Consider the following 12,063-nt stretch of genomic DNA (forward strand, 5'->3'; position numbering starts at 1 on the left):
CACCTTAATGGAATGCAGCTGTTAGAAAATAGGGCTACAACTATTGGTTATTAATTGATCATGATTTTTGGTCATAATAATCTTTCAATATTTGACAATGTATTAACTAACTGTTTATAAAATGATGAAATTAAGAAAAATGCCCATCATTTTATCCTAGATCCCAAGGTAACATCTTCAAATCGCTTTTATAATTTGTTTTATCCAACCAACCAAAGATATTCCATTTACATTCTTCACTTTTGAGAAGCTGGAACCAGCAAATGTTTGCCATTTCCCTTGTCAAACAACTAAATCATCAAAAATGTTGGTGATCAATTTTTGTTTGTTGACTAATCAATTTCACTTCTACTTGAATATATTCAAATTATTCACAGCATGAAAGGCTTGTTGACTGCACAGTAGGTGATCCTTGAAAGAACAATGGGGCCAAAGAAGAACATCCAGCCACACAGATCAGTACTTCCTGTTTGATTCCATCAACTAGCTGTAGGAATATCAAATATCCAGAAAAGATCAACAAAGACTGAAACCACTAAAACCATAGAAAAAGAAATACATCTAACAGGGTTTGAAAACATGTGGTTACTCTGCCTCGATAGCCTAAACTAGGTTCACAGACCGAACGCCAGACCAAAAACATAAATCAAGACACAACACAAACTAGTATCATATTCTCATCTTACTGTTCCCCCTGTAACCATACACAAAACATAACATTTTGGTATTTTGCGAACCTGAGGCAACGTTTCAGATGTAAAGATATGTACACCTGGAAAAACAAAACAACACAAACACACGCATAGAAGAGCAAACACATCAGCTAAGGACTAGAAGTGTATACATTTACAGAATAAGAAATCCAGAATTGAATATCAGAGAGACAAGATGGTTTAAATGAAGAGTGAACAACCATACATTTCAATCTAGAGAAACCTTCAATGAACAGGGACAATGTTGCCAATGTTGCTATAATATCACTGCCTTTCTTCATCACACCCAATGTTTCAGCTTGAGTAATTGTACATTCAGAAGGTACCTTTTGGAGACTTCTGAACAGGTACAGGTGTATGTTGTATGTAAAAGCATGATATTTTTACACTATATAGTCTGTATATTTTGTGTAGAACAGTGGTGTGATGATGTAGAATATTATCTGTAAAGTCTCATGTGATTAAATTGCTCTATAATCAATACTACTTTATGTGACTATAGCCATACCGTGACTGTGAGACAGGTCCAGTTGTGTTAATGTTTAAGACTGTAGTTTGCCAAGTTGTAATGTCATATTCCACTGTATTGTTTTGTGTGGTATTTTGGATGTTGTGGAGTCCAAAGTAACAGCATTAGGCATTACAATACACCACAGTGTTTAAAGTGTTTTGACCACAGTAAAATATTCACATCCAGCTCTTGCTGCATGTCTACAGCATTGGATTGTTTTTGTGTATATCTCATGTGCAGGGCATGATTGCAATGGAGTCACTGATTTCTGTGTTGGGCAGGCAGTGGTACAAGATGTGAGATACCTTTTGATGATTATGAGAACAATTTATGACAATACAGACAGGTGACAAGTTAAAGGAAAAACCGGTACAGGCCTGAATGCTTGACCCCTACAGAGAGGGGATTCGGTGGCTCTGTTATGCTGTGGAGGGCATTTTGCTGGCATGGTTTGGGTCCACTTGTCCCCTTAGAGGGAAGGGTCACTTCAAATCAATACAAAGTTGTTCTGAGTCATCACCTTTATCCTATGATCTAAGATTTCTATCCTCATGGGAATGGTCTCTTCCAGGATGACAATGCCCGAATTCGCAGGGCATGAAGGGTCACTGAATGGTTTGATGAGTAGGAAAATGATGTGAATCATATGCAAATTCAATATACAGCCTTCACAGTCACCACATCTCAACCCAGTTGAACACCTATGGGAGATTTTGGACTGACGTGTTAGACAATGCTCTCCACCACCATCAAAACTCCAAATGAGGGAATATCTTTTTGGAGAATGGTGTTACTCAATGTGGCATTGATTCTACAAGTCTCTGGAACTCTTCTGGAGGGATGAACACCATTCTTCAAAAGGATTTTCCACTCTGATCAGGACCACTCCCATCAGGAGAGAAATGTTTCCTTAATAGGATAAAGGTGATGACTCAGAACAACTTTGTGATGATTTGCAATGACTCCTTCCCTCTAGGGGGACAAGTGGACCCAAACCATGCCAGCAAAATGCCCTCCACAGCATAGAGCCACCAAACCCTCACTGTGGAGGTCAAGCATTCAGACCTGTACCAGTTTTTTCTTTAATTTGTCACCTGTCTGTATATATCTGTGTTGCACAATGCTTTGGACCACATTAGACACAAATACAAAAAAAGAACATTCATTTTACTTATTCAACTTTTGTACTGAGTCTGTTATGACCAAACTAGTTTTGTTCCATGTTCGAAGCAAGAAAGCAAGTTATTAAAATAACTTATGGATTAGAACCGTATAATGTCACATAGCTTTGGCGTCTTCACATTTATATTACGCAGGTCAACAGCCATGAGAGGTCTTTCAACATCCACAGGTTTATGGTGGCTAGGAACGTAAAATCTTTGTTTCCGGCCGAACATTCTGACGGACGTACACGATTGTTACCCAGTGTGATGTCATACATTGTCGCGTCCTTAGCACACGAGCTAAGTCGGCTAGCGTTGATTAATTGGCAAACAGATGGCGCACAAATTGTCAGCTCATAGTGAATACATAAGACTTATATTGTAAGTATTTTTTTTTTACATATAAGTTAGCGTCGTTAGCTAGTTCTGTGCCAGACCAAGTACCGACGTTTGCTGCCAGTGTAGGTTGTCATTGTCTTCATTTAATTCCTGTGTTATTATTGTATGTTAATGTTAGCTACCATGTTTTGTGTTTTGGAATAGATTATGCTGTTCTATTGCTGTAATTGACTGTAACATTATTATATGGGTTATAAATTATTTAAATGTTATAGCGAGGATAGTTGAATTATTTTGTTTCGTATGGTTGTCAATTGCATTAATTGAAATTTAAAGCTTGTTTCGAATTTTAATGCCATATGTTTTGCCCTAGGTTTAGTCAGAGGATCTCCAACTGGAATAATCACAGAGAGGTGATCTGAAAATGCATCAGTGCCCCATTTGTCCAAAATCGTTCCCATCGCTGTATAAACTCCAGAGACATCATATCATCCATACTGGCCAGAAGCCCTTCATCTGTAAAATTTGTGGAAAAGCCTTCACAGAGTCAGAACATTTAAAAACACACTCGGAAAAAATTCACTATTCAAGGCTCCTAAGGGACAGTTTTCAGGATGGCATTTCAACTAATAACCAGATGGTCCTACAATTAAACCATGATAAACCAACTGCAGTGATGAACACACATGGCAGTGGTAATTGCACCATAATACCATCAACAGTGTCTTCTTCTGTGGCCTCCCAGCCAGAATGGAAAGGGGAAATTATGACTCACAAATGTTTTCTTCCCTCCGCTGAAAATGGAAATCCACCCAAAAATATGCCACATGTAAATGATGGCTCTGTGATGAGCAGTGACTCAGATGTTATGGATCCAAAACATCAGAAGCAAGTTGATTCTGCAAATGCTGACACATCTGTATGCAACCACCACAGCGGATACACCTGCAAAGTCTGCTTGAAGTCATTTACGTCATCTCTTCAGCTTTGGATTCACTCACCAACTCATAACAAACCAAAACAATCTGAGAGAGGCATGTCTGGGCAGACTTTTTGTAAAAATGCACATTCAAAGATGTCACAAGAACTGAGCTCCAGCAGAAGAAAAATTACTTTTAAACACCAGTGTCCTAAATGTCTCAAAACCTTCTGTTCACCATCCAAATTACAACGACATTTACTTATTCATACAGGGCAGAAACCCTACTCATGTATGATCTGCTGCAAAGCATTTAGACAGAAGGTACACTTGAAATCCCATTTAAGCACTTCAAATAAATGTTCACTTTCTGCAAACAATGCAGGGAAAAAACAGAGGCTTTGTAATGGCAGTCAGACTTCAGATCTGCAGCTTCAGTCGTCACTTCAACAGCCCACCAGCCACCAGGCTCCTGTGAATTCAGCAGTGGAACTAGAGCTACAATGTAAAATAAGTGTAAATGCTATGCAGGCCCCTAGCAAGACTGAAATCAAGTCAGGTGCAGTTGGAGAATCAGAACAACTGTTAAATACAAGTAGTCAGAGTATGTGCCAGAAGTCAGGTGAACAAGAGCAGCAATACATGACCCATAAAGACTTGAAATCATTCCGATGTATGATCTGCAACAGATCTTTTAGGTTGGAAGTTAATTTAATACGTCATCACAGAATTCACAGGGAACAAAAAGAATTGGCAGCCCCTGCACAGGACATGGGGAATAATGTGAAAAGGTCTCATTCTGAGGCAATAAAACATTCATCTGAAACCAATAATGCAGACCCCATTGACTTAAACGTCATTGTTAAACCAGAAACATGGAGTGAAAATCTCAGTGATCTCAATGAATCTCCTCAGGATGCTGAGTTAATTACATCAGCGGAACAGCAGAGTGAAACATGTCAAGCCGCCGGCAAAAAGCAGAGAACAAACACTTCACATCAGTGCCATGCATGTTCAAAATGTTTTCCATCTTCATCAAAACTTCAAAGGCACATAATGACTCATACTGGACAAAGGCCCTTTGGCTGTGAGATGTGTGGAAAGAGATTTCGTCAGAAAACACACTTGAGGGTACATTGTCGCACTCACCTGTGGTCCAGATATCACAAACAGCGATCACTGTATATCAACAGGCCGCCTTCTCGCATAGGTGGGTTTTATACAAGGACTGCAGGAGATATCCCAATCCAGGAAATGTTCACACATAAAAGGGACTTTGAGACACACAATGGCAGTGATTTAATCTCTGCAAAACAGCTGGATCAGACCCTTTCTATGGCAATTGTTCAGACTCATGACAACAGAGAATGGGAGGACAAAGTGTTGCTGCATACCTCAAAGAGAAATGAGGTTGTGCACCTGAGTAAGGTTCCTAAGGTTCTTCCCTCTGCTGACAACAGAAATCCACCCAAAAATATGCTACATGTAAATGATGGCTCCTTGATGAGCAGTGAATCAGATGTTATGGATCCAAAATATCAGAGGCAAGTTGATTCTGCAAATGCTGACACATCTGTATGCAAAACCCAAAACAGATACACCTGCAAAGTCTGCCTGAAGTCATTCACTTCATCTCTTCAGCTTTGGATTCACTCACCAACTCATAACAAACCAAAACAATCTGAGAGAGGCATATCTGGGCAGACTTTTTCTGAAAAGGCACAATTGAAGATGTCACAAGAACTGAGCTCCAGCAGAAGAAAAATTACTTTAAAACACCAGTGTCCTAAATGTCTCAAAACCTTCTGTTCACCATCCAAATTACAACGACATTTACTTATTCATACAGGGCAGAAACCCTACTCATGTATGATCTGCTGCAAAGCATTTAGACAGAAGGTACACTTGAAATCCCATTTAAGCACTTCAAATAAATGCTCACTTTCTGCAAACAATGCAGGGAAAAAACAGAGTCTTTGTAATGGCAGTCAGACTTCAGATCTGCAGCTTCAGTCGTCACTTCAACAGCCCACCAGCCACCAGGCTCCTGTGAATTCAGCAGTGGAACTAGAGCTACAATGTAAAATAAGTGTAAATGCTGTGCAGGCCCCGAGCAAGACTGAAATCAAGTCAGGTGCAGTTGGAGAACCAGAACAACTGTTAAATACAAGTAGTCAGAGTATGTGCCAGAAGTCAGGTGAACAAGAGCAGCAATACATGACCCATAAAGACTTGAAACCATTCCGATGTATGATCTGCAACAGATCTTTTAGGTTGGAAGTTAATTTAATACGTCATCACAGAATTCACAGGAACCAAAAAGAATTGGCAGCCCCTGCACAGGACATGGGGAATAATGTGAAAAGGTCTCATTCTGATGCAATAAAACATTCTTCTGAAGCCATTAATGCAGACCCCATTGACTTAAACGTCATTGTTAAACCAGAAACATGGAGTGAAAATCTCAGTGATCTCAATGAATCTCCTCAGGATGCTGAGTTAATTACATCAGCAGAACGACAGAGTGAAACATGTCAAGCCACCAGCAAAAAGCAGAGAACAAACACTTCACATCAGTGCCATGCATGTTCAAAATGTTTTCCATCTTCATCAAAACTTCAAAGGCACATAATGACTCATACTGGACAAAGGCCCTTTGGCTGTGAGATGTGTGGAAAGAGATTTCGTCAGAAAACACACTTGAGGGTACATTGTCGCACTCACCTGTGGTCCAGATATCACAAACAGCGATCACTGTATATCAACAGGCCGCCTTCTCGCATAGGTGGGTTTTATACAAGGACTGCAGGAGATATCCCAATCCAGGAAATGTTCACACATAAAAGGGACTTTGAGACACACAATGGCAGTGATTTAATCTCTGCAAAACAGCTGGATCAGACCCCTTCTATGGCAATTGTTCAGACTCATGAAAACAGAGAATGGAAGGACAAAATATTGCTGCATACCTCAAAGAAAAATGAGGTTGTGCACCCAAGTAAGGTTCCTAAGGTGACTGTGAAAAAGACACAGTCTGCTAAATCAAAACAAAATACAGACAATGTAAAACACAAGTGCTTCCAGTGTTTCAAGTGTTTTCCGAGTGCCTCTAAATTACAAAGGCATGAGATGGTACACACAGGCTTGAAACCATTTCAGTGTCATATGTGTGGGAAAGCATTCAGGCAAGCTTCACATCTGAAAACCCATGAAAGATTTCACTGTAAGAGTAAGCCATCCAAGCCAGTCGATCAACAGGGGAACATCAGAAAATTTAAAGCGAATAGTCAACAGGAGCTTTACCCAAGGATCAGTGTTGGTATTCCACCACAGAAAAAATCTGTGAACATAAATACTGCACATTCAATTGTTGATGGTGCTGTGAGTAATGGAGAAAGTGAGCTGGTCTCCACCAGGCATGAAATATCCATCACAAAAGTGAACAGAATCATTAAGAAAAGAACTAAAAGTAATGTGATTTGTAAAAAAAGGAAACTTCACATGTGTCGAATATGTTTAAAGAACTTTGCTTCTCCATACAAGCTCTCAAGACACTTGCTCATTCACTCTGGGATAAGGCCATACAAATGCACTTTGTGCAGCAAAACCTTCACACAATGTAACCATTTGAAAGTTCATGAATGTAGATGTAGACATGGTAACAGAAACTCAGATTATTATCAAAGAGAAATGACAAATACTAATCATCTCCAAGATAAATGCATTGAAAACCTCACTGATTATACAGACTTTAATGTAGGTGCAGCAAGAGGCCAACCAGAGTCACATTATACCAGTGTTGGTCATTTCACACTTACTGATAGAGAATTTTCTGATTGCATCGAAGCAATAGATTCTGAATGGTTGGCAGTGCCAGAGGTTAGTTTACAAGAGGCAAATAATGAATCAAATGAACAGCTGACAGAAAATTGTAATCAGGCTACAGACCATTATAGTTATTCATTTCCTTCTGAACTTGCCTTTGAAATAAATAAACTGGTCCAAAATGAAAACATGGGAGGTTCACCTTTGTCACATCAGTATGAGGGCAATAATGTAGAAATACCGGGTCAGTTTAGAGAAGCCTTGGCTATGTCAGATAGCAACAATCAGCTCAGTGATGAATGTGTGAGTTCTGTGGCTGCGAATCAAATCCAGGCAGATTTGCCAGATTATTACTGGTGTGAACCAGTAGGGGTGTTTGAAGATGACAATTGCACTGTAAGTTTTAAGAGCAAGAAAGATCTTCAGGAACATAACTGTAATACTAGTGTTGAACCTAAAATGACAGTTTCCACTCAAAAATATTGTTGTGATATTTGCTTCAAGTACTTTGTGTCTCCCTCTAAACTTAAAAGGCATTATCTTATCCACACAGGTCAGAGGCCATTCAGATGTGACATTTGTGGCAAAACTTTCACACAGTCAGCACATGTCAGAACACACCGACTAATTCACTAATTATTGGAATAATATTGTGTAATGTTAGTATATTTTGGTATAAAATCCCTGGTGTTATGATCATGATGTGTAATTAGTATGATGGTATTGTACAATACGTAGCACATATATTGTCAACTTCATATCATATATTCAGTATATTTTCCAGATTTTATAAATTTGATCATAAAAATTGTTTCTTGTTTTATTGTATAGTGCATTTTGTTTAATTTGATTAGGCCATTTTTATTGAAATTAAAAAATGTGAATAAAATTCTCTAAATAATAAATCAACAAATCAAGAATTGTGTTGTATTCTCCATTATTTATTGCATAGATGATATCACTTATTTATCTTAAAAGTTTTTATCATACTTTAGGGCACTGACTTGTGCGTTTTGCTTGTTTTGTTCATTCAAAATTTTCCCAAACAAGTTTCCTCACGCAACAGTTGAAATTACTAGCAACGGTAGGAACGGGAGACACGCTTTTTGTACCCGGGGACGATTTTTTTGTACGTACCCATTCAGGAAGTCATTCGCAAACAGCGCGTTTTGTTGTGTACATGCGTAACTAACCGTCCAACGGCACTTAACACTCATGCTGAAATAAAAATAAAGGTTGGTCATTTTATTTTATCATATGTCAACGTACACCTCAATACTAACAGTAACGTTAATGTTAAAATAATTTGTGAGTCGATTGTATTTCATTGGTGCTACAAATTAGCTTAGCGTGAAAGCGCTGCTGTCTGAAATTGTAAAGTAGCTAAGTTAATGATAATTAAAGTAGCATTATTCGACTTCACGATCTTAGAAATATGTCGTAGGGCATATAACCTCGATAAAACGTTTAGTAAGCCCTTTAATTTACCATAATATTGCCTTTACATCCTATCCTGGTTCACTTTGTTAACCTTGCTAACTTACGTGTTGGGCATGTTAAGTTGCCCCCTGTTTTTAAATCCAGGAATAACGTTACCTTGCAAATAGTTAAGATAAAGACAGTTAGGGTTAACGAATAGTTAATTCAAGCAATGTTTTGTTCTGCTTTTCTAATAGTTGTCATTGCAGCTGCTTAAGACGGCCACTATGGAGAAGGAAACCCCCGCTAAAAAGGCTGCAGCACCGTCTGTGTCTCAGATTAATGCCGAATATGTCACGCAGGTAAAACATTGTACATGTACACTACAAATGTGGTCCATCACTGTGCTGAAAGGGACAACATATAGTCAGGATTAGGTTTTCTCATGTTGTTTTGATGTTGAAGAAAGAAAGATGGTCTCCTCACCTGCAATCAGTTATGCACATTTATTGTCGTGTTATGTGTGTTAAAAACTTTGCCATACACTATTTTTCAGTAGACTGAATAAAACACTGCATCCCGTGTCCTTCCTATGGATATAGGAAATACTCATGTGTGGGTCGAGAGAAGGAGATAAATTAGAGAAGTGTACCTGCAACAGTTGTCCCACATTAGATTGTCAGTTTAATTTGTGTGAAGGATATTGACTCATTCAGTCTAGTCTAGAAGAAAGTTAATGCAAGTTGGAGAATTATAACTTCTCTTGAATGCAGGTATTTTGTTAAACTTTTAGATTTTGCACCCATGAAAATACATTATGTGTTTTGACTTTATTATCAAAATAAGTTTCTGAAGTTTGCCTTGTGCCCCAAGGCATAGACTATTTTATATATGTATCAAAAGTCAACATTTAACCAAACAACAAATCACATACCACAAACATATATTACATCAGACATTATGAATAAGTAGCTGCGGTGCAATCAGTTGCTCGCTTTCACATTCACTGCTTAGTCTACACAGGTGCACTGAGGCCTGCTTACAACCAAAACTCTGATTTAACAGTGTGACAGACTGAGAAACAAAAGAGTGTTTTTTGATGCTTAATGAACTTCTGTTCTTCTTTCTGTTTCAGTTGGCTAATAAATATTGGGCTCCTCATGCAAAGAATAAACTACCATTTGACCCCAAGGTGAGTTTCATGCATCACTGCCTCTAACTCTACAGGTTTCAATACATACATTTTTTGATAGCAGGTGGTTTTCAAAGTAATATTCAAACTTGTACATTTCTTAATCAATTAGTTTGATACAATGAAATGATAAAGAGGCAGCAAGTAAAATAAACTTAACCTGTTATTGCTGCTTAATTGATTTGAATATTCTTTGCTGTTTGTTTAGGTGATGGAAGATGTTTACGAAAAAGAGATTCTCAAGTCTAAGTAAGTGAATATCTTTGACTTGAACTGCCTTGTTTAATCCAATGAACACTTTTCATTTATATTTATCTTATTTTATTGTATTATTTTCTTGTCAGATTTGCCATCAGAAAAATTATGCTGCTTGAGTTCAGGTGGGATATTTCACTTCTTTTTATTCTCTCTTTTTTATCAAGCAGACACTGATTTAAACCCCTTGGTGGATATATATTTATTATTTTATTTTCTCATCTTTCAGCCAATATCTTGAGAATTACCTTTGGGTGAACTACACTCCTGAGGTGTCCAGCAATGCCTACCTCATGTCTATTTGTTGCATTGTGAATGAGAAGTTCAGAGAGAATGTCCCAGCTTGGGAGGTAAGAAATGCACGGAGACCTCAGCTGCTGAAGATGCAAATTGATGGCTGTCTATAACATCATCTTCTCTTTTGTATGGTGTATATCAGGTGTTCAAAAAAGAGCCCAGCCATTTCCCATTCTTCTTTAAATGTGTGATGGATGCGGTGTTGGCAGACGAGAACACTGGCCTGACTCTGAAGGAACAAACCGTGCTGCTGGTCTTCCTGGACCACTGCTTCAACAGTCTGGTGTGTACTGCCACACTGACATTTAATGTATTGATTTACCCACTGCAGAAATTAGTTTAAGTGCTTTATGTTGCTGCTAGTAGGATCATTAAGCATATTTGCTTTCATGCCAATACCTAGATTGCTGGGAGTAATCACTTTAAGCAATATTTTGATTGCAGTATTTACATGGTTTAAAATAAAGTGATTTCACTAATATCCCAGGTTATACAAATTAATTTAATAAATTCTGTATTGCTAATCACTGCATCATTAAAGCCAAGAGCAGCCGTGGTAATATGAACCACCCAATTGCATTTTCTGTCAATTTTTAAATCCTACATTCATCATATAAGAAAAATCTGGGTTGTTAGATGTGGCAAAAATGTCAATTAGTGTATCACTGGATAACAGGACTAATTTAAAGTAAGACGCTATCCTGAGATAACAGATACAGTCAAATATGAGGATTCCGAACAGCTCTCCGATACATACTTCACTGTATTATATCACTTAGCTGTGGAGAACATCTGTGTCCAGTGACAGAGAGCAAGATTTTTGAAATAAACAAAAAGACGGAATCAGAATCCAGGTGTGTTACTCAGCCTTTGGTTACTCTAAATATGGCCTTAAGCCATTTGCATGACAATTTTAATCAGGGTTTTGCATTGACCAGGTCAAGAGCATTTTATTCCTAAATGGAAGCAGTGTTAAAATGCAAAGGTAAATGTTGAAATTATAGCAGTTACATGTAATATCCACAAGGTGGCAGTAGTAGACTAGGCAGTACAACCAGGGGCAGCTCCCACCCATCTGTATTCTCCATAGCCGCATTAAACCACAGGGAAGCACTGCAGATGTCTCACTTTAAAATCTGCTGTGATAGCCTGCTGCCCTTTGATTGTATCCCATAAAGCCCTCTAAATATTTTAGTTGCAGACTTTTATTGTTGGCTGAAGTCTAATAAAAATCTGTCATACATGGTAAATTTTGATAACTCTCTCTCACTTTCTCTCTCTCTCTCTCTTTCTCTTGGTGTGCCTTCCTCCAGGAGGTAGATTTGATCAGAGAGCAAGTGCAGCAGCTCATCTCTCTGCCTATGTGGATGTGCCTCATACCAGTAAGATGTCAACTTATTACCCTAATTAAGTTTTTCAGTTGGTTATAG

General features: G+C 38.2%; 2 protein-coding genes across 4 annotated transcripts in view; both read left to right on the forward strand.

Annotated features, from left to right (window-relative positions):
- Positions 1-2,640: 2,640 nt before the first annotated feature.
- Positions 2,641-8,320, forward strand: si:ch211-235i11.4 (zinc finger protein 91). 2 transcript variants are annotated; one of them, XM_044375840.1, is made up of 2 exons: positions 2,641-2,768; positions 3,100-8,320. In XM_044375840.1, the coding sequence occupies exon 2, from the start codon at positions 3,151-3,153 to the stop codon at positions 8,104-8,106; it is 4,956 nt and encodes a 1,651-aa protein (XP_044231775.1). In that variant the 5' UTR covers positions 2,641-2,768; positions 3,100-3,150; the 3' UTR covers positions 8,107-8,320. The 2 variants fall into 2 exon arrangements, with proteins under 2 accessions (XP_044231775.1, XP_044231776.1); XM_044375841.1 differs by having other exon boundaries at positions 2,755-2,848.
- Positions 8,321-8,596: 276 nt separating this feature from the next.
- The window catches only part of aqr (aquarius intron-binding spliceosomal factor), a 52,164-nt gene continuing 48,697 nt past the window's right edge, over positions 8,597-12,063 (forward strand). The window contains exons 1-8 of one of the 2 annotated variants that reach the window (XM_044375070.1): positions 8,597-8,705; positions 9,147-9,251; positions 10,025-10,081; positions 10,290-10,330; positions 10,426-10,461; positions 10,566-10,686; positions 10,776-10,916; positions 11,947-12,015. In XM_044375070.1, the coding sequence (XP_044231005.1) occupies positions 9,177-9,251; positions 10,025-10,081; positions 10,290-10,330; positions 10,426-10,461; positions 10,566-10,686; positions 10,776-10,916; positions 11,947-12,015 (540 nt within the window). In that variant the 5' untranslated portion in view covers positions 8,597-8,705; positions 9,147-9,176. The remainder of the gene's footprint in view (positions 8,706-9,146; positions 9,252-10,024; positions 10,082-10,289; positions 10,331-10,425; positions 10,462-10,565; positions 10,687-10,775; positions 10,917-11,946; positions 12,016-12,063) is intronic. The other variant, XM_044375069.1, reaches the window with a different exon arrangement.

Source organism: Thunnus albacares, chromosome 15, assembly GCF_914725855.1.
Source record: "Thunnus albacares chromosome 15, fThuAlb1.1, whole genome shotgun sequence".
Lineage (NCBI taxonomy): Eukaryota > Metazoa > Chordata > Actinopteri > Scombriformes > Scombridae > Thunnus > Thunnus albacares.